At 42.0% G+C, this 23,534-nt stretch overlaps 3 protein-coding genes across 5 annotated transcripts in view; all 3 read left to right on the forward strand.

Moving 5' to 3' along the window:
* The first annotated feature begins 47 nt into the window (after nucleotides 1–47).
* Nucleotides 48–6,077, forward strand: ssuh2rs1 (ssu-2 homolog, related sequence 1). 3 transcript variants are annotated; one of them, XM_010790437.1, is made up of 14 exons: nucleotides 48–77; nucleotides 187–217; nucleotides 319–383; nucleotides 950–1,054; nucleotides 1,525–1,600; nucleotides 1,771–1,900; nucleotides 2,041–2,101; nucleotides 2,219–2,340; nucleotides 2,418–2,480; nucleotides 2,575–2,657; nucleotides 2,766–2,858; nucleotides 4,188–4,293; nucleotides 4,975–5,082; nucleotides 5,224–6,077. In XM_010790437.1, exons 2-14 carry the CDS (start codon nucleotides 195–197, stop codon nucleotides 5,362–5,364), a joined length of 1,176 nt encoding a protein of 391 aa, XP_010788739.1. In that variant the 5' UTR covers nucleotides 48–77; nucleotides 187–194; the 3' UTR covers nucleotides 5,365–6,077. The 3 variants fall into 3 exon arrangements, with proteins under 3 accessions (XP_010788739.1, XP_010788731.1, XP_010788746.1); XM_010790429.1 differs by lacking the exon at nucleotides 48–77 and having other exon boundaries at nucleotides 87–217; XM_010790444.1 differs by lacking the exons at nucleotides 48–77; nucleotides 187–217; nucleotides 319–383 and adding an exon at nucleotides 485–691.
* A 687-nt stretch (nucleotides 6,078–6,764) lies between these two features.
* Nucleotides 6,765–22,580, forward strand: LOC104962208 (protein VPRBP). The gene is made up of 27 exons (XM_010790617.1): nucleotides 6,765–6,958; nucleotides 8,406–8,526; nucleotides 8,633–8,709; nucleotides 8,802–8,875; nucleotides 8,980–9,093; nucleotides 9,579–9,716; nucleotides 9,880–10,470; nucleotides 12,369–12,470; nucleotides 12,566–12,724; nucleotides 13,160–13,339; nucleotides 13,750–13,959; nucleotides 14,041–14,210; nucleotides 14,351–14,475; nucleotides 14,835–15,070; nucleotides 15,651–16,726; nucleotides 16,814–17,012; nucleotides 17,318–17,400; nucleotides 17,768–17,852; nucleotides 17,939–18,172; nucleotides 18,995–19,088; nucleotides 19,391–19,495; nucleotides 19,638–19,711; nucleotides 19,838–19,933; nucleotides 20,026–20,299; nucleotides 21,918–22,052; nucleotides 22,362–22,425; nucleotides 22,535–22,580. Exons 2-27 carry the CDS (start codon nucleotides 8,414–8,416, stop codon nucleotides 22,578–22,580), a joined length of 4,854 nt encoding a protein of 1,617 aa, XP_010788919.1. The 5' UTR covers nucleotides 6,765–6,958; nucleotides 8,406–8,413.
* Nucleotides 22,581–23,399: 819 nt separating this feature from the next.
* LOC104962217 (glutamate receptor-interacting protein 2-like) overlaps nucleotides 23,400–23,534 on the forward strand; it is an 8,789-nt gene continuing 8,654 nt past the window's right edge. Inside the window, exon 1 of the mRNA XM_010790629.1 lies at nucleotides 23,400–23,407. Within this exon, the coding sequence (XP_010788931.1) occupies nucleotides 23,400–23,407 (8 nt within the window). The remainder of the gene's footprint in view (nucleotides 23,408–23,534) is intronic.

Here is a 23,534-nt window from a genome sequence, read left to right on the forward strand (position 1 = left end):
AAGTTAAGTACTTTTTAACAATCAGAAGAAGACTTCTTCTGATTGTCAGATGACCCGGGGGTGTGGTTTGATACGAGGTGAATGATTTCCTTTTTGTCACATGATTATTGGTGATAAGCGATATTCACATATGTGTGTGTGGGATTAGATCCCGAATGAAGGAGTTCTTTTTTGTTTGTTTTCTAGCACTTTAGATGGAGTATCAGCCTATTGTTGGGTAAGTATCTGATGATTTTTTTTACTGAACTTGAAACTGAATTTAGCCCACATTGTTTTTCACATCACTTGCCTTACTTTCGTTTCCCCGTTACTTGACAGCGAAGGGAACCGAACCTACGGAATGGCTAACCCCGGTTATATGCTAGCAGCAGAGGGGGGACCCGGTAAGACCAGTAAAGCAGTAATTCAAGTTTAGCAATTTGTAATGACGTGTATGTAAAGGCATTATCCTACAACATTTATAATTGCACACTTCCGTCTCACATGGACACACCAAAATGACGTCACTTTACGTACAGGTTTTTTTGAGGCTGTTAGCGCGATAGTCGCTTTACTGAACTGCTTTAGTTGGAGTTGTATACTTTGAGACGTATCTAGAAGTTAAAGTGTTTGTTAAAGCATTTTACCCTTGGTCAAGTCTTTAGTATAGCTGTAAACCTTCCTTGAGTGGATATTACCATGGAGGAGCAAGGTAAGTCTCTCTCAAAACAATGTATTCAGGTGTTGAAGAAGCTGGCACGTAGAAAACATGTTACAACTTGGAAATGTCAAGTATTAAACAGGATTTTCTTTAAAGATGTAGGAATGTGCAGAAGATTATCTAACGGTTTAGACATTTGTAATATGTCTAAACGTCGTTTGTTTACGACGCGTAGAGCAATCTCTGAAGATTTTTTTAATCTGTAAAAGTACATCCATGATTAAACTGGTTCTTCTTGTTTTGTTGAAGCTCTCTTCGCCCCACCCGCCGCTGCTCCCCAGGGACCCAGCGCTCCTCCAGCCAGCATGTTTGACAGCATGCCTGGCTATGAAGGAACAGTGGCAGGAGGAGGAGGTACAGTATGCTGAAAATACTCATAAGCACTTATATTCTACAAAATGACTGTCTCTGTGAAAAATCACACTTCACAATACTGTCACATACAGTCACACCACTTGATTTGGTACTCCCATAACATTTAAATCAATCCAGTACTACAGCTCTATTTTTCTTCTTCATCAAGCTTATAATTTTACGTTTTTGTTGACATTTTCCTGTTGGTAATTAAAAGTTGTCAGAAGTAATGGCGTGTAACTGGACTACAATTTAATGTATGTGTTTCTTTGTTTACCCCCGTTTGTAACTGTGGTGGGCATAACATAATGAGGACCTCTTTGACTGTGTCAATCAAAACTAAACACTATTATGAAAACCTTGAATGTTTTGGCAAACTGTTACGATAAAGTGTATACTGCACTGTATAAACAAAAGCACCAGGAATGATTGCTAAACAGTACAAACATTGTTTTCATTATTTGCTCTAGGTGGATTTCTGCCCCCTCCGATGCCTGCTTTCCCAGTTCCTCAGCCTGAACCTGGACCTGCACAACCAAGTTGGAAGTAAGAAAAAGTCATTTGATTTTTTTCAACACGACTGCTTGAGGAATTGCAAAACATTTTTTACGATGTGTTGTAAGATTCGGAGCACACAGGCACTATTCCAATCATCACTTCCTCTTAAAACATTTCACCAAATGACACACTGTATCTCGTTTCCTCCCTTCCAACAGCATCCCATCTATATCAGAAGATACTGCCCGGGCGGCGTTTGTCCTGTTTGCCTCCAGCAAGTGTTGCTACAATTCAGGACCAGCTAAGGACGGTGTGATTACTCGAATGGATGCATTCAATACATACAGGGTAAGAGGAGATTTCTACACAAGTTTGAGTTTGAAAAACCTGCTTGAAAGGCAGGGAAATCTATAGAAGTACTTTGAATGGTTGCTTTGGATGACCAGTGCATAAGTAAATACTTCTCTTGTGTGTTTACTTTGTTTTAGTACCGGCTGGAGACATTTACTGAATCAAGATCTACTGAGTGGAGTCACGAGCCATACAGAGGTACAGCACTACTACCTTGTGCATTAGATACGTTGTACTCTCTGTTTTCTGCTGTCAGCAAGCTACTTATAAGCAACTGCTATTATTAATAATAATATGTTGTTTCATTTCAATTAGGCCAGCCAGTGGATGCCTTTGCCCAACCACCTCCAGGACCATGGGACGTTCATGCTAAAGCCCCGACCTTTTTTGTGGACGACCAACAGATTATGAAGGTTCCCTACACATCGTCAACAAAGGTAAATTACAAAACACATGTGTCAGGAATGAAAAGCTATTTTTAAGAGTATGTTTGATAAAAACATTTTATTTACAGCCCTGCCACGTTTGTGTCGGAATGGGGCGCAGACCTTGCAAGGACTGTGCTGGTGCTGGTAACGTAAGTCATTTAAAGAGACACTCATCTAAAGGGTTACTTTCGGACTTTAATCCTCATCCTCTGATCATATGATTTATTTTATTGCTACTTCCAGAAAGTTTGTTGGGTGTGCAATGGCTCTGGATTCCGCCACGGAGAAGATCGATGCCACCACTGCAGTGGCAGAGGGCGGGAAAAGTAAGTGTAATCCATCATATCTCATAGCTTCCTAATGAAGTGCAATTTATAAAGTTTCTGATTTTTCTTAAATACACTTATAGTTAATAATCAATTTTCTGTTTACAGTTGCAACCGCTGTCAAGGGAAAGGATCGATGCAATGTGAGACATGTCATGGACAACAACAGCTTCTGCTCTACATTAACCTGACTGTGAAATGGTAACATATCTGTCAGAAATATTGACATGACTAATTAAATCAGTGGTCGCCAACCAGTCGTTTGCGATCGACCGGTCGATTGCGAGTGTGGTGCGGGTAGATCGCGGACCGTTACAAAAAAAAGTAACAAAAGAAAGAAAAATAAAATAAAAATAATAATGTTTGAAAAATACGATTTTAGATGTAAACCTATCATCCACCACCCCGTTAGCAGGTGCCACTTGATTGACGTATATTTGAGACACCTCAATAATATAATACATTAACCGTGCTTTACGTGATCCTCATCATGACACAAGAGAGGACGGCAGGATTGCAATTTCCCGTGTTCTGTGAATGCAACAGAGGCAAGTCACCAGACCAATCAGAGAGTTGCATGGAAATACACGTGTGCTTGTGTCATTCAAGCTCGTTTAGTGTGATAGAGAGGGGGAGAGGGGGACTGGTGCTAGCGGGGACCGTGATGTTAGCATCTGGTTAGCTAGCAGCACTAACGGACATAAGGAGCTGTTTCCACAACAAGCTGGAGGAGAGTCCTCTCCTGTCAGACTGAGGGGCTCAGGTGAGCTAAAGGACTCTTGAGTGTTTAGAACGGTTTTGTCACAAATTATTCAAAAGATTATTTCCGCGGCACACCTTCATATGATCATTATAGTTATACAAACAATAAGAGAATAAATGAAAAACAGGTATGAAATACTATATGGCAGTAAAACAAGAATACAGTTTAAAAGGTGAGTGATTTGTAAAATATCCATAAAGACAAAAAAATGTGTTTACAGTTCTGTTTCATACGGGTGCTGAGATAGGTATCCATAGATCTCTTCATGTTGCTCTCAAAGTGTATCGGATTGATACTTTCAACTTGGATATTTAAAAAAAATCTTCCTGGGGGAACATCATCCCGGACCCCCCTAGAGGAGGTGAGGACCTAGAGGAGGTGAGGACCCCCCTAGAGGAGGTGAGGTCTGCCTCTAAAAAAAATAGCACTTTACCCCTGCCTATATGCCGTGAGCTGATTATGGAGCCTTCATTGTAACAGTAATTCAGATGCAATTAGCCTATATAAAAGCCCTCAAATTGGAAGCACTGTCTGGGCCGTCTTTTTCACTCAATTCTGCAATAGGTAGATCTCGCCTTTCACCTAGGCCGAGGTTGGTTATCTTGGGCTTAAAAAGGTTGCGGTGACCACTGAATTAAATTAATAGTCTTCCTTAACAATGTAAAGGTCAACAACATTTATGGGTATTTTATATTCTTGTTGTTGTATTGTATTTTACAGTTGTAAAATTAATCTGGATTTCTTCCTTTTTATGTACATTCTTGCAGGACCAACAACTCTGAGAACTATGTGGTAGAACAGTCCAGTGGGCTGCAGGCAGAAAATCTCAGCAAGGTGTCCGGCAAGGAGCTTTTCAGGGACACTCAATACCTGGTAAAATATTATTATTCACTTTTTCAGCGGGCACAACATATGGGTATTAGAGTATTATGTGTTTTGTTTTTTAACACATAGTACATGCAGATTTCTTCGTGAGGAATGTTGGTGCTCGTTTTCTTTAAATCAATTGTAATAGGATTGATATTCTAGATTAGTCAAAATCTTGAGTCTCAAAGCAAATTATACATTTTCCTTTACAAAATATTATGAATATTTGCCTGCTGGTTAGTTGTACACATTTAAAGTCACCTTTATATTTACACAAACAGGTTGTCAACACAGGATGTGTTTCAACCACATTAAATGCAATGGTCTACCATCTCACACAACATTGATTAACCCTGAAGCCTCTTTTTAGGCTTGAAGTATATTCTCTTTAGTTTTTATTGGGACGATGCATTTTTGGCTCTCAGTAAGTCAAAGTGTGGGTGACCACACAGCATATCTGTGGCTGAATCCTTCCTGTCTGACACTGATAGAGGTCTGAAACTGCTGCTTCAGACACCGTCCTTCCACTATGTAGCCCATGCAATGTGTTAATGTATGGGTCTTATACTTATCCTTGGTGCAGGTGTCATTCAGGTGACATAGTTGTCTAAGCATGCTTGAAACAAATGAATGTCATCAATAGTATTGTGAAGTTAACACTTACTTTTTTCTGTTGACTCTGTGCAGGTGTACCCACTGGTAGGCTTCCCAGACCCTACCGTGGTGAACGCTGCACAGCGCCTTGTCCATGATCACCAAGGCAAATACTCCAGGACGTCACGCATTCTACAACAGGTAATGTTGCATCCACTCTATTTATAGCCTACTACTTGGATATAAGAACATTTTTTCAACATGAACTGGACAATACTTGTGATCAAAGTCTATAATCTTCTGTTTTTCTAACATGCTCATATTCAAACTCTTCTTTTGCAGCGTCAAACCATAGAGCTGATCCCTGTTACCAAGGTAACCTACTCATGGAAAGGGAAATCACACATTTACTTTGTTTACGGGAATGAGTTCACAGTGAATGCAGATGACTATCCTGCAACCTGTTGCTGTACTGTTATGTAATTGGAATGGTTGTGTATGAAGGTTTTTTCCTTTCAAGCCAATAGATTTAAATAAATAAGACAGATTGAGATACAGGTCAGTTCTGCTGATTAGTGCTGAGTACCTGACATGTGGACAGTTGATTGTTCAATAAAGGTAAACAGAGGCATTTAACCTATGAACTTTCCACAAGTTAGTAAAACTGATGCCTCTTAAAGAATAGAATAGAATATATCTTTATTGTCATCATACAAAGTACAACAACATTTATTTGGCAACTCTCACTGCATATATATAATAACTGACCTTTAATGCTACACAGACGTTAATAAATGTTTCACTTATTACTACAATATTACTTATTTTTAGGAAATCATTTATATTGTTACGTGCCATTTTATTCACGCACCACATAAACAAATTGTTATATTATTATTATTATTATATAACCCTAAATCCTGAACCCTTTCGCTTTAAAAAGGCAGCAGTGATTTTGTTACAAATAATGTGATAGAAATTGTATTGTGTTTTTGCATCAATAATTGTTTAATGTCTTTTGTTTGTATTTTACCCTAATCAGTTTGCTTTCATTGCAAAATGAATATTTTTTTACGTGAATGTAACAAATGGTTTTAATGTGTATGACAATGTAAGACACACATTTGCAATAATTCCTATGAAGAATAAAGTTATGCAAGGCTTTCGATTCCAATAAATATGTATGGATTTGTGAATCTCTTCATTTTTGCTAATATTATTCTTGGATTTCCATTGCATGAATCGAGTCGATATGATATATCCTGTCAAGCCCTTCCATAGCCTTTTGCTGTGTGTACTGTGTGAAAACAGAAATGAACGTGTGGCTGGGAAATATATGGTATTTATTTATTTTTAAGCTTTTAATAACAAAAAGCATGGTACAAATATAAAACACACATAAACAGATAACGCTAGGAAATCAGAGCACTGGCAGATATCATGAATCTGCTCACAAAATGGGCAGAGAATCAATGTTTTGATAGATTTCCTATTTATAGGATATAGGATTTATGCAATGTATTGTTGATTTCCTTTTTGTTTCATTTATTTGCAAGTAACACAATCAACCGGACTAAGTCATCTGCTTTGGTAGAAGAGTAAGTGAACAATAATTTAAAAGAGATGGAAAAATAATTGGAAAATACATGAAAGACATTTTGCCAAAAAGTACAAGTTGGTATAAAACGAAAATAAATAACATACATCTTATTTAATCAGTTGACAACATTAGCAGTCCACATCAAGTGGTTTTGATATATTTGAAGAACTATCGTGCAAGTTTAAACAAGATCATTTTTGGTAGTCAATTATAATAAGACAGTTGTGATATTTCGCAATGTTTTGCTCTTGAATCGTTTCGTCATTAAAAGTGGACTGTCGCTCGTGAAATGACGTGAGGAACGTGTTCGCCATAATGATAATAAACCGTGAACACAAAGCTACACTGTAGCATTTTAAGCTTTGGCTTTGAAACAGTGGTCGGTACGTAGATATTCACCAAGGAGCAACCAAGTTTGGACTGATATCAGTCTTGGAAAATTCGCTAAAACCGAGGAAGAACTGAGCGAACAACGAGGTAAGTTAGCATGCTAGCTAAGTAGCCTGGTTTACCTGTGATGCTGTTAGCTACTAGTGCTAGCCTTAGGTTACATGCACAGGCAGGTCTGAGTGCTTGACTATGATATGAATCCGACCAAATAGGCTGTTCATGTCAGGACAGCTCAGGCGTAATGTAAACTATTGCACTGGACTTTAAAAGTGGCCATTTTAAAGATCGTCGCTTGCGGGCTAAGTATATTAGCTTCCTTGTTTAGCCACAGTCTAGCTAGCCAAACACCGCAACAGGCAGAGTCTGAGTTGGCTGCTGCTGCTGCCTTGTACAGTGAGTATCAGCTGTATGTGAATGTAAGATATTCAAACACGCAATTGTGAATTGGTTGTTCCCGAACAAACAAGAAAGTAGGTTTATATATTTCATTATATATGCTAACATTAAAAGTATCAGATCTGTGTGTTTGACAGTTGCAGTCCCTGGAGGACAACTGCACCTGCACTCTGTTGTTTGACTTCAGTGAAGCGATGGAGAGCAACTCTGCTATTCTCTTTGTTGTCCTGATTTTAGCGAACTAATCGTTTTCATGCACCTCTGTGGTATTTATTCTACTTTTTTAATAATATTTTAAGTCATACATTGTTATCATCCCTTGGAGTTGCGGTTACGTTTGGCTAAATTGTAAATAATTAACAGTGATGGAAGAAGTATTGCGATGATGCAACGTAATAATAACACTCTGAAAATACTGTACTAGAAGTAGAAGCGTTGTATTAAGAACCTCACTTACTGTATGTTTAAGTATTTAAGAATAATCAGCTAAACGTACTTTTAAGTATGAAAAGTTAAAGAAGTAATTGATCAGCAAAATGTTCCCTTGCAGTGGTTTTCTAATATATTGTAGTGATCACTAATTGAATCATGTTACATATATTATTTTTGGGGATTTTATTATTACTGCTACATTCATTTTACTGCTGTAGAGGTCAAAGCTCCTGCTATATTTAACTCCTCTGTAAACTGTTGCATAATTTTATTGGCAGAAATTTATCATAATCTATATTATGATATATCATAATCTGTTGTACATTTCTGTTCTGTGAGAACCACATATCTCTAAATATTTTAAGTTTTGTGACAAGGTATTTTCCAGTTGTTTTTTTAAATACTTTCTTTATTTCTAGAAGTAGGAGAATCTTCATTTTATACATCATTTTGTTTTAACTATGGGAAGGGGATGCAAAATTGTAATGTGAAAAGAATTTGGCAACTAAAGCTGTCCGATAAATGTAGTAAAGTAATATATATTTATCTTATATGTATTAGAACAAATACAATATTATATAATAAGAAAATAGTAAGTACCTTACATTTGTACCAAATTACTGTATTTGAGTAATGTACTTAGTAACATGCAGCCACTGATTTATTAATTAAATAAATACATACTAAGTGCATGCTACCCTGACAGGCTGCGCTATGGCGTCGGCGTCTGCCAGCGTGGACTCCAAGGCAGAGCTGACTGCTTTACTGGAACAGTGGGAGAGGGAGCAGCAAGGCAGCACACAGGAGCTGGTTAACATCATCACCAAGTAAGTCGTTTTGTAAAAGCCTGTATGATTAGTTAGTTCAACAAATGTAGTTCTAATGTGCAGCCGACTTAAAGATTGTAAATGATTGATGTGCTGTAACTTTCAGAATCTCAGAGCTTGTTGAGAAAGAGACAGAGGAATACCACAAAGCGGACCCCGACCCTTTTGATGATCGACACCCTGGTATGAAAGAAGACAGAAAAAGATCATGATGTGAAGAAAGCTGGAGATTTGAATATTGTTTATGTTTTTGACATTTCCCTTTTGGCCACTAGGGAGAGCTGATCCAGAATGTGTGTTGGGGCAACTGCTCAAGATCCTGTTCAAGAATGATGACTTTATGAACACAGTAAGAATGGAGGGACTCAACCAAGACTGTTTTTATGCAAAATAAGGGACAATTTATAGCTTCTTAGTTAGAAAGGGTTTCATTCCTTTTTTCTTCTTTTGTAGCTGGTGAATAGCTATGTGATGACCAGCAGAGAATTTCCCCTAAATGCAGCAGCATGCCGCCTGCTTCAGAACATCATGCCTGGATTGGAGACGGCTGTTGTCTTTCAGGAAAAGGTGGGTGATTTCTTATCTAATAAAAAGACTAAAGCATTTTTAATTTCTCTGTTCAAACAACATGTTTAATTTATTTCACTTGTTATATTTTCCTGTGATGTTCTTATAGTTTCCCAGATGCATATTCAGCATGCTCGGTTTAGTGGTTGAAGAACATAATACATGTTTACATGCCTTCTACAGGCCTTCTACAGGCAGTAATATAGATTTCTGTTTAGAATGATTGAATACATAATAAAGTAGACCATAACAGCAACAAAGTAGAGTAAGATTAAAAAGGGATAAGTTCTTATTTTCACTTGTGGTATTACTCAGGCACACTAGTTTCTTTTATTTACCTAGCCTATAGCAATTGATAATGGAATAGGGCACAAGGTAAAAGGAGGATTTCCCGGTAGTTTTGTTGAGTCATAAAGTAGATTTAAAAAGTTCAAAGTTGTGTTTCTATATGCATTTCAAACTTCCGCTGTGTTGGCTCTTCTCAGGAGGGCATAGTTGAGAGGCTGTTTAAGTGGGCTCAGGAGGCCGAGCAGCCGCTCAGGATCTACGCTACGGGCTTGTTGGCCGGGGCTATGGAGAACCAGGACATCGCAGCCAACTACAGGGAGGAGAACTCTGTTTTGGTCAGTAGGGAATACTGCGGTCCCAAATGTTTATTTTAATTAACATACGAATATGAAAATACATACTGATAGGTTATTTCAATAATTGATAGAGCTTTAGCAAGTAATGTAATGTAAAGTAGCAACTTTCCATCAACTTGTTTTTACTGCCTCACTTTGACAGGTGCCTTTGATGCTGCATCGGTTGCGTGAGCTCCAGGATAAAGATGCTGAGAATAAAAGGGAAATCAAACGGCCCAGCCCCTGGAAGAATTTGAGTGAGCCTTTGCTCACTTTGGACGAGGAGACTGTTGACGGAAGCTTTGAAGAGAAGTCCTTCGCACCGGGGAGGAACGGGGCTGAAAGGGAGGGGACAGAGGAGGATGGCCAAATAGCCTTCTCAACCATCGAGCCTGAAAACGAGCTTTCGTTCCGACTCAACTCCCCTCATAAGACCAGCAGTCGTGCCAACTCTGCTGTTAAGACTATGATGAAGCCCATGTCTGCCCCTGGTTCAATGACATACCAAGGCATGTCGGATGGCAGCAGCTTCCTGAAAAGGAAGGCAGATAGGGAGAGCGGCAGGACCTCAAAACAGAAGCTAAATTTCTCCTTGCCAGACCCAGAGAGGAACTTTAGCGAGCTTTCCAACAGCAGCTGGTCAGAGATGAGCCCCTGGGTGATTGGCAACAACTATCATCTGTACCCTCTGACCCCCGAAATCGAGCAGAGGCTAATCCTGCAGTACCTCACCCCTCTGGGAGAATATCAGGAGGTTTGTCTATTCTCTTTAGCTGGAATAGTGTATTGTATTGTACATGTAGAAGTGCTTTGTTTTTGCTCTATCCAGTAACCTTTGTTATGCATTTGCCATGTCTTGTCACAGACTGTCCAGCAGATGTCAGTCTTCCTCATGATATTGATTAAATAAATGATTCTGCTCTTGGTCATATACTTTGTAAGAGTGGTGTGAATTAGGGATCGACCGATATGGCTTTTTCAAGGCCGATACCATACTGGCCAACCTTGAGACCTCAGAAATCGGGAGCATTTCAAAATGCAAAATAGGGGAGAGGGGGGGGGGTGCTAGTGGATCGCCGGAGCTGTTAGATTAACATTAACATGCTTATTGTAGTTGTAAGTGCAATGCCTTGCGGCTTGTAGCACCATCCTTGATGGAGCATATGTGTGGGCTGGAAAGGAGCAGGAGTGAGCAGAGAGTAGAGTAGTTTTCTATTCTGTTTTCTGTGACTATCTGCCTCACCCTCTCAGACTTTCAGTTGCGCGCGCTACTAAAGAGACGTGTTACCATGGAAACCAAACAATGGTGAAGCTGTATTAAGGTCCGAGTGGAAACAGTCCTGAGTAAATCTGATTTTGTCAAAAATCGGGAGAAATATGACCCCGGGAGGAAACCGGGAGAGGGCAATGAAATCGGGAGTCTCCCTCGAAAATCGGGAGGGTTGACAAGTATGGCCGATACCGATTATTAGTAATCAAGGAGACCGATAACCGATATTTGGAACCGATATACATTTGCAGTAAAATCAGAAAATCTTGGTGTCAAAATGTAGAATAACACAAACTCCAACACAACCTCTTTGAAATGCATTTAAGCATATATTATGTTCAATGGACTTTTAAACATCTTACAACTGGTTTCCTTTTTTTTTGTGCAGCCATCTGCAATGAGTTAGAGAGACAGAGTTAAAAGTGGGGCTGTAGGCTGACATGCTTAACAAACAATAATGCTTAATTTATTATATCAAAACAATGCCTGTCTATCTAGCATAACATCCCAATAAGCTGCTAGCAACTGCAAAACACAAGTGCTAGCTAATGTTTTGCAAAATATTAAAAGTGAGGCTATTACAGTAGACCTAACGTTAGTCTAGTAGCCTCACTTCTAATATTTTGCTAAACATTTGCTAGATACATGTTGGCTAGCTAATGAGCTTCACATATCAACCTGAATCAACCCCCCCTCCGCTGCGAGACGTTGCACGCACCCCCAACTCTGACTGACTTCCCGCGTCCCTGTGTAACTGTGAAACTGATAGAATTGGATCATAAGATCGTGATGTTTTTGCAACTTCAGCATAGGGGATTGGGATGTTTATTGAACTTCGGCTTTCAACTGATTTACCTTCGAAACACATGTATGGCTCTGCCGCTCAGCGCTGCTTCTTGCTTCAGTCTGTGTCTGCGTTCTTCGCACCTGCCGGTAATCTGAGAAGGTCCCGCCTCTCTGGCTGGCTCCCGCCCGGAAAATCTTCAGTGTTGATTGACACTTCAGTAATAGCCTATCAGATAGCGCTGTGGGCGGGACATTGCTCGTGTACAGAGAGTGGTGACTGCAGCCAGAGAAACGGCCGCATCAGAGCCAAAGTTTTATCGGCAATTTCATACAAAAAAGGCCGATACCGATAATCGGTCAAATGCGGAATATCGGCCCCGATTATCGGTCGATCACTAGTGTGAATCGGCCAGGCCGATTATCGGTCGACCCCTAGTGTGAATTTTCCGTTTATACAGGACATTTGGTAAAGACTTGCAGTTTTCTTTTTTAATGTTAAGCATTAGTTCCAGCAGCTAGTCACTTATAGGCTTTTATAATAAAGTGAATGTACATGATTCAAGTGTCTTTAATGCCCATTCCTCCTCCTCCTGCAGCTGCTGGCGGTGTTCATGCAGATGGGAGCTCGTGAGCTGCTCATGCATTATATGGATCTAAAGCAGACCAATGATGTGCAGCTGACCTTTGAGGCTCTCAAGGTAAAAACGATTTACTCCTGTTGACCCTCTTTGTTGTCAAAACTTAGGGCAGAGCACTTCTGACTTATTTCTATTTTCTTTTCCTCTTCTCGCAGTACCTGGCTTCTCTGCTGCTGCACAAGAAGTTTGCTGCAGAGTTTGTGGCTCATGGAGGAGTTCAGAAGTTGTTGGAAATCCCCAGACCGTCTATGGCTGCTACTGGAGTGTCTCTGTGCCTCTACTACCTAGCCTATAACCAGGATGCCATGGAAAGGGTACAAAACAAACACAAATCCTGCAAATACACAATGAAATCTATACTTCTGCCAAACTGGATAATATTTTACTTTCAGATTTTTGTTTTGGTACTGTATGTGCTAAAAGAAAGATGTTGAAGCTTTGTGTTATATCAATATATTATGATATGAGATATAATCTGGACTCTGTAACATTTTCATATTCCTCAAAGAATGTGAAGCCTTCTTTATAATTTAGTGATACAATAACAAACTTGTCCGTTCCTTCTGTTGTAGTTATATTAACAACAATTCCTTATTTTATGTAAAAAATGTCTCTGCATGAAAAGTGCTACTCAAATAATGTCATAAAAATAATGATCTTGTCATGTCAACTATACTAGATTTGTATCAGTATTGCATAACTACTGCCAGAGCACATTTGTATTCATTGTAGTGTCCTTTCCTCTGAAGGTGTGCATGTTGCCCCACTCCATCCTGTCAGATGTGGTTGGTTACACGCTGTGGCTGCTGGAGTGCTCACATGCGTCCGGCTGCTGCCACGCCACCATGTTCTTCTCCATCTCCTTCTCTTTCCGTGCCGTGCTGGAGCTCTTCGACAGGCAGGACGGACTCCGACGCCTCGTCAACCTGGTAAGAAATCAGCAGACCGCTGCATGTGATCCTCAATGTAACCATGTTAACATATCCATCTGTGTCTTTATTTATGTAGCATAAACCAATGCCACACACTACATCAATTAAAACCAATGTTGAATTGCAAATGTTCCTGGAAGGGCCTTTTTAAAATGCAGAAAACTCAACATCAAACACACAAGAGGTATGAATTTTTTTATTGGTTTTTCAGTTGAGTTATACTTAAAGTTCAGGGTAATCAACTGTTAAAAACATACTGTTCACATTTTTCTTCTCAATAAATGGATGTTTTCAAAGTAAATGGATAATCGTTTTTAATAATCGTGATATCAATTATTGACCCAAATAATCGAGATTATGATTTTTGCCATAATCGAGCAGCCCTAATATGACGTCACTGTTTACAGATCAGCACGCTGGAGATCCTGAACCCGGAGGACCAGGGAGCGCTGCTGAGTGATGATGAGATTTTCTCCAGCAGGCAGACAGCCAAGCACACCTGCATGGCCCTGCGCAGGTACTTTGAGGCGCACCTGGCTATCAAGGTGGAGCAGGTGAAGCAATCCCTGCAGCGCACAGAGGGTGGCGCCCCCATTCACTCCCAACCATACTATAAGGTACACAGAGAAAAATTCAAGCTAAAAGGACTGGAAGATGTAGTTATCAAACATTTCATTATCTATGTTCTCGTTTTCCAGGCGGTCAGCTATACCCGAGATCAGGTGGTGGAAATGATGGAGTTCCTGATAGAGTACGGCCCTCTCAGGCTGTACTGGGAACCAGCGGAGGTCTTTCACAAGCTCTCATGCGTCCAGCTCCTCCTGCAGCTCATCTCCATCGCCTGTGACTGGAGGACGTATTATGGCAGGTATGGACCAGCAGTAACTCTCATTTCTTCTTCTTCTTCTTTCATCCATCGCCTTCTCAGTGACTTCTGATGTGTTATGTGGTGATATAATGCTTCGATAATATAATACAATGATGATATAATGATGAATTTGTTTCTAGGAGCGATACAGTGCGTTACGCTCTTGACATCCTGAGCATCCTCACAGTTGTTCCTAAGACGCAGATGTTGTTGTCTGAGGCTGTTGCTGTGCTGGATGAGGGAGGATCCACTGTTTCCACTGTTGGTAAGTGATGCTACTCAGTTGTTTTGTATTTGATAGGAAATAACAATTTAAGTGTAACCATCTAGTAGGCACAAAGACATAGCATACAGTACATTGGGTTCGCAGCAGTATTTCTAATCTATCCACCCATTCAGCTTCAGCAACATGAACAGTAACCTTTTCTGAAATGTAGTGTATAAAAAGGAAAACGATGAATGCATTCCACAGATTGTAATACCATGCAGTGTCTTTGTATTTTCATTTTTGTTTATTTCATAAAACCTGAGCCCAGCTCTGCTGAGAGATGGCGCAATTCCATGTATTATTTTTGTTCAAGGATATTCGTTTCATTGTAGGATTATTTCTTTTTTCCCCCTCAGGAATGAGTATAGTCCTGGCAGTAGCAGAGGGAGAGGTGTTTGTAAACGATGCCGAGATTCAGAAGTCCGCTCTGCAGGTCGCCATCAACTGCGTGTGTGCTCCAGACAAACGCGTGTCCAGCATTGGCAAGTTCATCGCAGGAACCCCCCGCCGCCGCCTGCCTCAGCAGACCAAAGCCAGCGAGAGTGTGCTCACTAAGATGTGGAATGTGGTGCAGTCGAACAATGGCATCAAGGTAGAGATAAATAACACCAGTTACTATATCCTTTTGGAAGGTTGTACTTGCCACTAAGTCTTACTACTCATTCTGTGAACACCTTTTGTGCATCATGATGGTGCTGCTAAGAACTGCCGTTTGAAATGGGCTAGCTTTGTATAGGGCACTTATCTTGGTAACCTTGCACATTTTTTAAAGCTTTACACACCAAAACATACATATACACACACATTTATACACTGAAAGCATTAGAGGCGCCATGCAAAGCACAGCAGGAGATTGGTTTCAGTATATTATTATACTTTGGGACATCTGGACCTGCAGTTGGGACATTGCAGAGGCCAGACATAATGACATGCTAATTCACAGGCAGTGCACAAATCTGTTGCTGTGGCTTCACTAGGCATCAAATTACCCTTCATAACACAATGATGTCTTCATCTTGCCTAGGATTGAGATACATTTAAATGTCTGTCTGTAAAATGACAACCGTTGTTCCAAAACGCTGCAAGAAGCATACGGCAAAACATGTGTTTTACTGTGTTTTGTTGGTTCGGTAAACACGTTTTTTTACTGACATACTGCATCTTTCCTGTAGGTGCTGCTGTCCCTGCTGACGGTGAAGATGCCCATCACGGATGCAGATCAGATCCGAGCGTTGGCTTGTAAAGCTCTGGTGGGTCTGTCTCGCTCCACCTCCGTCAGACAGATCATCAGCAAGCTGCCGTTGTTCAGCAGCGGACACATCCAGCAGCTCATGAAGGAGCCTGTGCTGCAGGACAAACGCAGCGAACATGTCAAGTTCTGTAAGTTTGCAGCCGAGCTGATAGAGAGGATCTCCGGGAAGCCGCTGATGATCGGTACGGACGTGTCTCTGGCGTGGCTGCAGAGGGCCAGTGTGGTCGCCAAGTCCAGGATCTCCTTCCCAGAGAAAGAGCTGCTGCTGCTCATCAGGAACCACCTGGTTGCCAAAGGCCTTCATGACACCGCCACCACACTCACCAAGGAGGCAGATCTCCCCATGACATGTCTGTCTCATTCTTCACATGTAGCTTCTGCTTTCCCTCCTGTCGCACCCCCCCTACCTGTCTCCCCTGTTGCTACTCTACCCCGCACCCCACGGCTGGCCAACGGTGTCGGGTTAAGACTCGTAAATCATCCCTCTCATTCGTCCTCCCCAGGATGCAGCAATCCACAATCACGTCCCTCCCCGTCACTACTCAACTTGTGTTCTTCCACTGCTCTCCCCTCACCGTGTGTCCCGCCCTGTACCAACGGCTCCCCACTGATTGGTCGAATCGTTTTCTCTCGGGAAAGGCTAGCGCCGTGTACTACGGTGAGCTGCAAGAAACCCCGGGTGCTGAGGCAGAAGTCTGACCATGGCGCCTTCAGCCAGAGTCCGGCCATGAAGAAGCAGTTTGACAGGCACCTGCCCTCCCCCCCTGCACTGGACAGCATTATCACAGAGTACCTCAGGGAACAGCATGCGCGCTGTAAGAACCCTGTGGCAACATGCCCGCCTTTCTCTCTCTTCACCCCCCATCAATGCCCCGAGCCCAAACAGAGACGCCAAGCACCCATCAACTTTACATCCCGACACACACGGCGGGTTATCTATCCTAAATACGGAGGCGTGGATGGAGGCTGCTTTGACAGACATCTCATCTTCAGCAGGTTGGTAGCTTTCATACATTCATGTTCCCTCCCTTGAACACATTGTGCGAATACTTGACCATTTTTCTAAATTCTTCCGTTTCTCAGATTCCGTCCCATCTCCGTCTTCAGAGAGGCGGACGAGGATGAGAGTGGATTCATGTGTTGTGCCTTCTCAGCTCGCGAGCGGTTCCTGATGCTGGGGACGTGCACGGGGCAGCTCAAACTCTACAACGTGTTTACAGGCCAGGAGGAAGCCAGCTACAGCTGTCACAGTTCAGCCATCACTCACCTGGAGCCCTCACGGGTCCGTACAGAGAGCTACTAGAATATACAAAATGTTATGCTTTGTCTTGCTGTTGTTGCTGCTGAATGTATTCCTCCTCATCTTGTTATGTGTACGTTATTTAAAAAAACCCTCTCCTCAGGATGTGTTTTTGCGAATTTTAACTTTTCTTGGAATTAATTATTAAGTAATTTTGCATCAAACAGTTACACTTTTAAAATGGACTATACCATATCAGACACACTCATTTTTTTAAAGAATAGTATATTTGATGTCTTAAACATGCATCGAGGAGATCTTTTACCGTCACATTTTGTGTTTTTTAGGATGGCTCTCTGCTCTTAACGTCAGCCTCCTGGAGTTACCCTCTGTCTGCGCTCTGGGGCATGAAATCCGTCTTCATCATGAAGTAAGTGATGTTTGCACAAGAGACTAACACCATTTTTTTACGCCTGTCTGTGATCCCACTGCCTCCATGTATGTGGTCTTCACTGCCCCGTGTTACAGCAGCTTTATGGTGTCGAAGGAGGGAGCTGCCGAAAGGAGAAGACATGCTGTTTAATTATGCCTAACAGCCAGTCTTCAGTTTATAGAACACGAGCACTTGGCATCATTCAACCGTACAGTCTAACAAATGCAATACTAGGACTCTGTCAATGGATTCAGATTTTTTCTACAGTGTCTTTAAGAAATTCATGTTTAATCACATATCTTTTATACCTCCTACTGGCCCATGTTTCTGATTTAATGTGAAATCTTGCACTTGTTTTCTTCAGGCATTCTTTTCTGGGCGACCACTATGTGGAGTTCAGTAAGCTTTCCCAAGATCGAGTCATTGGTACTAAGGAACATATAGCACGGGTACGTATGTCAGCATTTTTCTTTTTTAACAAGATACATACAGAAAGAAATAGTAAATGCTTACGTTCAGTTTTTCTCTGTGCCAGATTTACGACATCCAGACGGGACAGGTAACTCTGACTCTGAACAACCCAGACCTGGCTAACAACTACAAGAGGAACTGTGCCACCTTCAACCCAACAGACGACCTTGTGCTGAACGACGGCGTGCTGTGGGACGTGCGCTCAGCTCAGGCCATACACAAGTTTGACAAGTTCAACATGAACATCAGCGGTGTGTTCCATCCCAACGGCCTGGAGGTCATCGTGAACACGGAGATTGTATCCTTGAGAGTGAACTACTTGGGTTGACAAGAGTATGCTACAGTAGGGGAAAGCCTAACAGTTTTTGGGGTTTTTTCTGTTGTGGAAACCACCTACCGAACTGCATTAAGCAAAAATAAGAGTCTACAGCAATGCTAGAGGCTCTGTGTGGCTCGACTAAGGCACACTTTTTGCTGAATGCTTATGTTATCACATTCTCAAAATGACAATGCTAACAAGTGGATGTTTCGCAGGTCTATTGTTTATAATTTCCACTATTTTAGTTAAGTGAGTAAGCATTCTAACAATTGCTAACTAGTACAAAACACCAAGTAGAACTGAGGCTGATGGGAATGCTATTATTTTAAGGTTTAATGTCATAAACAAATTAAAGAAATCACTCTTATGATGGCACTAAATGAAAAGTGAAGCAATCACCAAAGTTATATCCGTTCTAAATTTCATTGCAAGCCATCAAGTAGCTGTTGAGATATTTAAGTCTCGACCCAAAATGTATACGAGTACATCCCCAAATGTTTTAATGTTACACTATTTAAGAAAAAAACAGTGATTGCATTTTTGTACTTCAAATGATTAACATTGCATTTAAAGAAATGAATATACATTGGAACATAAATCCAACCAGGAAACCAGAAAAATGACTTCGTTTTTTAATTTCTAGTTGAGCTTTTATTTCACCGCTGAACATTACATATTTTTTACTGTAATAATTGATTTCATTACCTAGGGGATGGTTTTAATCGCTGTGTTATTACATGTGTGGCAGATTAAGTTAATACAAATGAAAAGGAGTGTCATGGTCCTTAGTTTGAGTTTCAGTGGGATCTGCGGACCTTCCACCTCCTCCACACAGTCCCCGCTCTGGACCAGTGCAGAATAGTCTTCAACAACAACGGCACCGTCATTTATGGAGGTAATTACTGAAACCAGTGCATGATGGGTAATGTAGAGCATTTGGCATCCAGCCTACATCTCACTCCACAGTCAGTGCAAGTGTGTGAAAGGTTTGAGTAGAAGACCTGTGTGTATTTGAAGAGAGGTGTGAATAGACTCCGTAGAGGTGTGTGTGTGTGTGTATGTGTGTGTTCACTGTAGCCATATGGGCAGAAGGCTCTGTTGGACAACAGACAGAAGCAGCTGGTTCACAGGAGGAAACATGGGCGCGCCGTGCACAATTTGTATTTACTCTCATATTCTCACTCTGTGGTTTTACAGCAATGTTGCAGGCTGACGATGAAGACGACATGATGGAGGTGCAGAGGAAAAGTCCATTTGGGTCATCGTTCAGGACCTTCAATGCCACAGACTACAAACCCATCGGTAAGGCGTACTGCACTCACCTTACATTAATTTAGCTTTTTTTTGTGATTATTTGTTACTATATTAGTTGGCAGTTACTTAATATATATCTTAAAAACATTATAAATGTACTTCTGACACTTCTCATTCCCTCTCTTCTCAGCCACCATTGATGTCAAGAGGAACATATTTGACCTTTGCACCGATACCAAAGACTGCTACCTAGCTGTGATTGAGGTAAATACTTGTTAAAATATGGGTTTGAAATGCAATTCGTTTTTGCTAAAGGTTGTGATTAATGTATGTGTCTTAAAAATATGTTGGATAATTCAGTTTCCTTTCCCTTTCCTGCTCGTCCTGTAGAACCAAGACTCTGTAAACACCGACACCGTGTGCAGGCTGTACGAAGTCGGCCGGCAGAGACTCGCAGAGGAAGAGGAGGAGGATGAGGAGGATCAGGTTTTAATTTTGTTCTTTTAATTCTGCAGTGACTCTAGAAATGTCAATGAATTGTAGTTTAACCATTTTTTTTTTTGTCATCCATGCACCAGGAGGATGACGATCAGGATGAAGACGACGATGACGATGACGACTCGGACGACGACATCGATACAGATCCTCTTATCGCCGAGCTAGACAACGAGAACGGTGGAGAGGATGAGGACGATGAAGAGGAGGATGATGGGAATGAGGAGTTCTCTCCCTCTGATGAAGAGGTAGCTCGCCTTCTCGAAGAAGATGTCGACGTTGGGGACGACGACGATGAGGATGACAATGATGAGGAAGATTCTGATAATGAAGATGTTGATCTGGATGGAGACAATGGTGAGAGGTTTATCAATGCAAGCTATTCAAATGTGCTTTTCCCACTAATTCTTTAAGTTATGTATTTGTTTCTACATATTTCTTTGTCCTGAACGTGTTCTTCGTAAGTGGGTAATCAAGTTGATTTCACTGTAGAGGATTTGTTCATTCTGGATTTCTCCGTTTTTAAAAACCGGCTGTGCAGATGGTGTCAGAAGAGCATGACCTTAAGCCTGAATCTGCAACAGTACATGAGTAAACTTAATTAAAACAGCAATTCCCCAACATAAATGACTTTCTTTAGGTGAACCATGATTTAAGACCAAAACCTTTTGGAATTCTGTTGAAAAAAACTGAATTGACTGGATGATTTCAAACAAAACCACACCAGACACAATAATAAATAATAAATGTCCATCAAGCTGCTGCCCGTATGAATGCTGGGAGGCTTCCCAACACACCTACTGCATGTAAGTGCTAAACGAAATGTGGGAGCATTCACCAGTTAAGTCTTACGGCCCGTCCACACACAGGCATGAAAAAAATCTTTCAAAGCTTCGCCCATTCACTTGAATGGGGTGACGTAGAAGATTTTTAATCTTCGCCGAACTGCATTGTGGGGAGCGGAGCATGGCTTTGCAAGCATCGTGAGCATCAAAAGTTGAGCAATGTTCAACTTTTGATGCTCCCAATGCTTGCGAAGCTGGCATCAGCCAATCAAATCCCGTTTATGCAAATCCCGCCAGTGCAAGCGCTAGCCAATCAAACCACGTGCAAGCTGGGAGAGCCAGACCGCAGTTCATTTCCTCATATTCCAAACGAGATATTACGGTAGCAAATCACCTGGTTCTTTACGACCAGAACTATTTACCGGGATACAAACCGGAGGAACCAGGCATGGAGGGAGGTGGCAGAGACAGTGGGTGAAACTGGTAGGTTTTTGCCTGTTTGGGGATTTTATATCCAGTTTACTTCGTTTTAACATTGCTATTGCTTTGTATGTCGGGGGCGGGAGATTCATGTGATTGGTTGTTGGTCGCGTTGCTCGCAAAAAATCGCCAAGCTCCAGACCACGGCCCAGCTCAAAAGATTTTTTCAAGTTTTTTACTTCATGCCCTGTGTCAGTGGACGGGCCGTACTACTCATTTATCGGCCATATTACCAGGACTTTGAGCTTTGCAAGGACCTTCCAGACCATTGATTGAGAGCTCGTTGTTGGTCCCTTGAAGTCGTACTGGATGCTGATCTGCTGGCCGAGCTCGGTGCGCTGGACAGCATGTAGTCGAAGGCGTCTTGAAATTCCTTCCTCCGCTGATGCCGCGCCTCTTCTCCTCGATGATTTTCTGCATGTTTGGCGTGCAAGATATCTCTGGCTTTGTGCCCCTGAACAGGAAACAACCGGAAGCGTTATAATTAGATTCAATGTAGAGATATTATGCAACGAACTGCCAGTTCCTCCACAATGCACATACATGATATTTATATCGTAAAAAAAATAGAAAGTCCAGGTTGCCCTTCAGCCTTACTCAGAGCCCGCTATGTGGAGCGTCGACAGGCAAGAGGAGAACAAAGGGTTGTTCATCAGCTGCTCGGAAGATCTGCCCGGGTAAACTGCTCCCGCTCCTCCTCCAATCTTCAGAACCCAGAAGGATCGGGACGCGATGCCGGAAAGTCAGGATTTGGCGGGCGGCTGTAGACGTCGACGGGATCCCGGCGCTCCGAGCCACCATTTTTGGGATTTTCATGACTTCACGGATTCCTGCCAGCGAGGAAGGTAGGGACTCCAGGCGCCGCGCTAACACTTTAGCTCAGGATCCTGAAAGTGTTCTGACGGAGGGATATCAACAACGTTACAGCATGACAAGGCAAACCTTTCTGTAAATACTTGCTGTAGGAGGGGAGGTGTGGGTGGAAATTCAGTTTACACACTTCAGTTCTTCCACTCTGTTCTTTAGTATACATCTTCTTATATACGGTACTCTCACCATACACACATACACAGTTACTAAATTGCACTATGGCATTGAGAGGTCCAGAGGGAGAGGGCACTGTGGGGAACAGTTGGGGTTAATGCTTGTTCAAGGGCCACCTTCAGAAGTGGCCCAGGAGGTGAACTGGTGCCTCTCCAGTATCAGGTCCACACTCAGGTAAATGTTTGGTCCTTTTGGGCCAAAGTCCAGAGTCCCTAGCAGACTGAGCCTGCGCCACCACAAGAGACATACTAGTGTTCTCTTTCTCCTCTTCCCTCTTGTGCAGGTCTTCCGATGGATGGTTCACCAGCCCTGTGTTGGGCCCAGGATGATGCGGGTTGCTCTGAGGGCCCACTGAGTGCAGACCAGACTGTGTTCTTCCCAGAGAGAATCTTCCGGGATGTTTTCTGCTCCCGTCACTCGGAACCACGGGTTTCGCCGAGGAAGGTGGTACTTAAACCCATTCCATGTTCATCTCTGCGCGAAATGTGGAAGTTGAGCCCTGGAGAAGATAGTGATCAGAGGATTAAGTATCTAAGAGCACAAGTAGAGATCAAATAAAGAGTTGATTTGAATATTAGAAAGCTAACTGTTTCAAAGTAGAGACACTCATACTGATATAACCTGAGCATAGCGGAGGGACTCTTAATAGGAGACACGTTTCCACTGATTATTATCCCTGAACACTCAGCAGGAGGCCTTCTTAAAGTAGGAGACACTACCACTGATATCACCTGAACAGTGCGGAGAGGACTCTTGTAACAGTAGAGACCTACATACTGGATATACACCTGACATCAGCGGCGAGAGGGACCTCTTGTAAATTAGAGACTCTACACACTGATTCTAACACCTAACTCGTCTCTCTAGGGATGAGGACCTCTGTTTGAAAGTTAGAGACATCTACACACGATAACACCTGAACATCAGCAGAGAGGACTCGTTTAAGTAGATGACTCACAGTGTATACGCTGGATCAATCAGCAGGACGAGGGACTCTTAAAGTAGTGACGACTCGTACCACTGATATACTTCCTCGAACAATTCAGGCATAAGGATGAGGATCCAGTTTAAATTGGACATTCGGCAGAGGGAATTATAAGCAGGAATCAAAGATGGGAGGAAAACACACACACGCGATGTGAGATGAGATGAGGAGGTGCATTGCCTCGCGCTGTGGACTCGGGGAAACGAGGAGAAGGATCGGACAGAAAGCGTCTGGTTTACGGCACGGTGCATCAAGTCTGTGGGAAGCATGTTGCCTTTACCTGCAAGCAGCTCAAGAA

This window comes from Notothenia coriiceps, unplaced genomic scaffold (genome assembly GCF_000735185.1).
Source record: "Notothenia coriiceps isolate Sejong01 unplaced genomic scaffold, NC01 NC01_scaffold00001470, whole genome shotgun sequence".
Taxonomy (NCBI): Eukaryota; Metazoa; Chordata; class Actinopteri; order Perciformes; family Nototheniidae; genus Notothenia; species Notothenia coriiceps.

What these genes read in the sequence shown, in the direction of transcription:
- LOC104962208 (XM_010790617.1), top strand. Translation starts at nt 8,414, where the DNA reads ATGGCGTCGGCGTCTGCCAGCGTGGACTCCAAGGCAGAGCTGACTGCT. An exon ending in CTCACCTGGAGCCCTCACGG is followed by an intron (nt 17,013 to 17,317) that starts GTCCGTACAGAG and finishes TGTGTTTTTTAG; the next exon opens with GATGGCTCTCTGCTCTTAAC. An exon ending in TGATCTGGATGGAGACAATG is followed by an intron (nt 20,300 to 21,917) that starts GTGAGAGGTTTA and finishes TCCAATCTTCAG; the next exon opens with AACCCAGAAGGATCGGGACG.
- ssuh2rs1 (XM_010790437.1), top strand. Translation starts at nt 195, where the DNA reads ATGGAGTATCAGCCTATTGTTGG. An exon ending in AGCAGCAGAGGGGGGACCCG is followed by an intron (nt 384 to 949) that starts GTAAGACCAGTA and finishes GTTTTGTTGAAG; the next exon opens with CTCTCTTCGCCCCACCCGCC. An exon ending in CCTGCACAACCAAGTTGGAA is followed by an intron (nt 1,601 to 1,770) that starts GTAAGAAAAAGT and finishes CCCTTCCAACAG; the next exon opens with CATCCCATCTATATCAGAAG.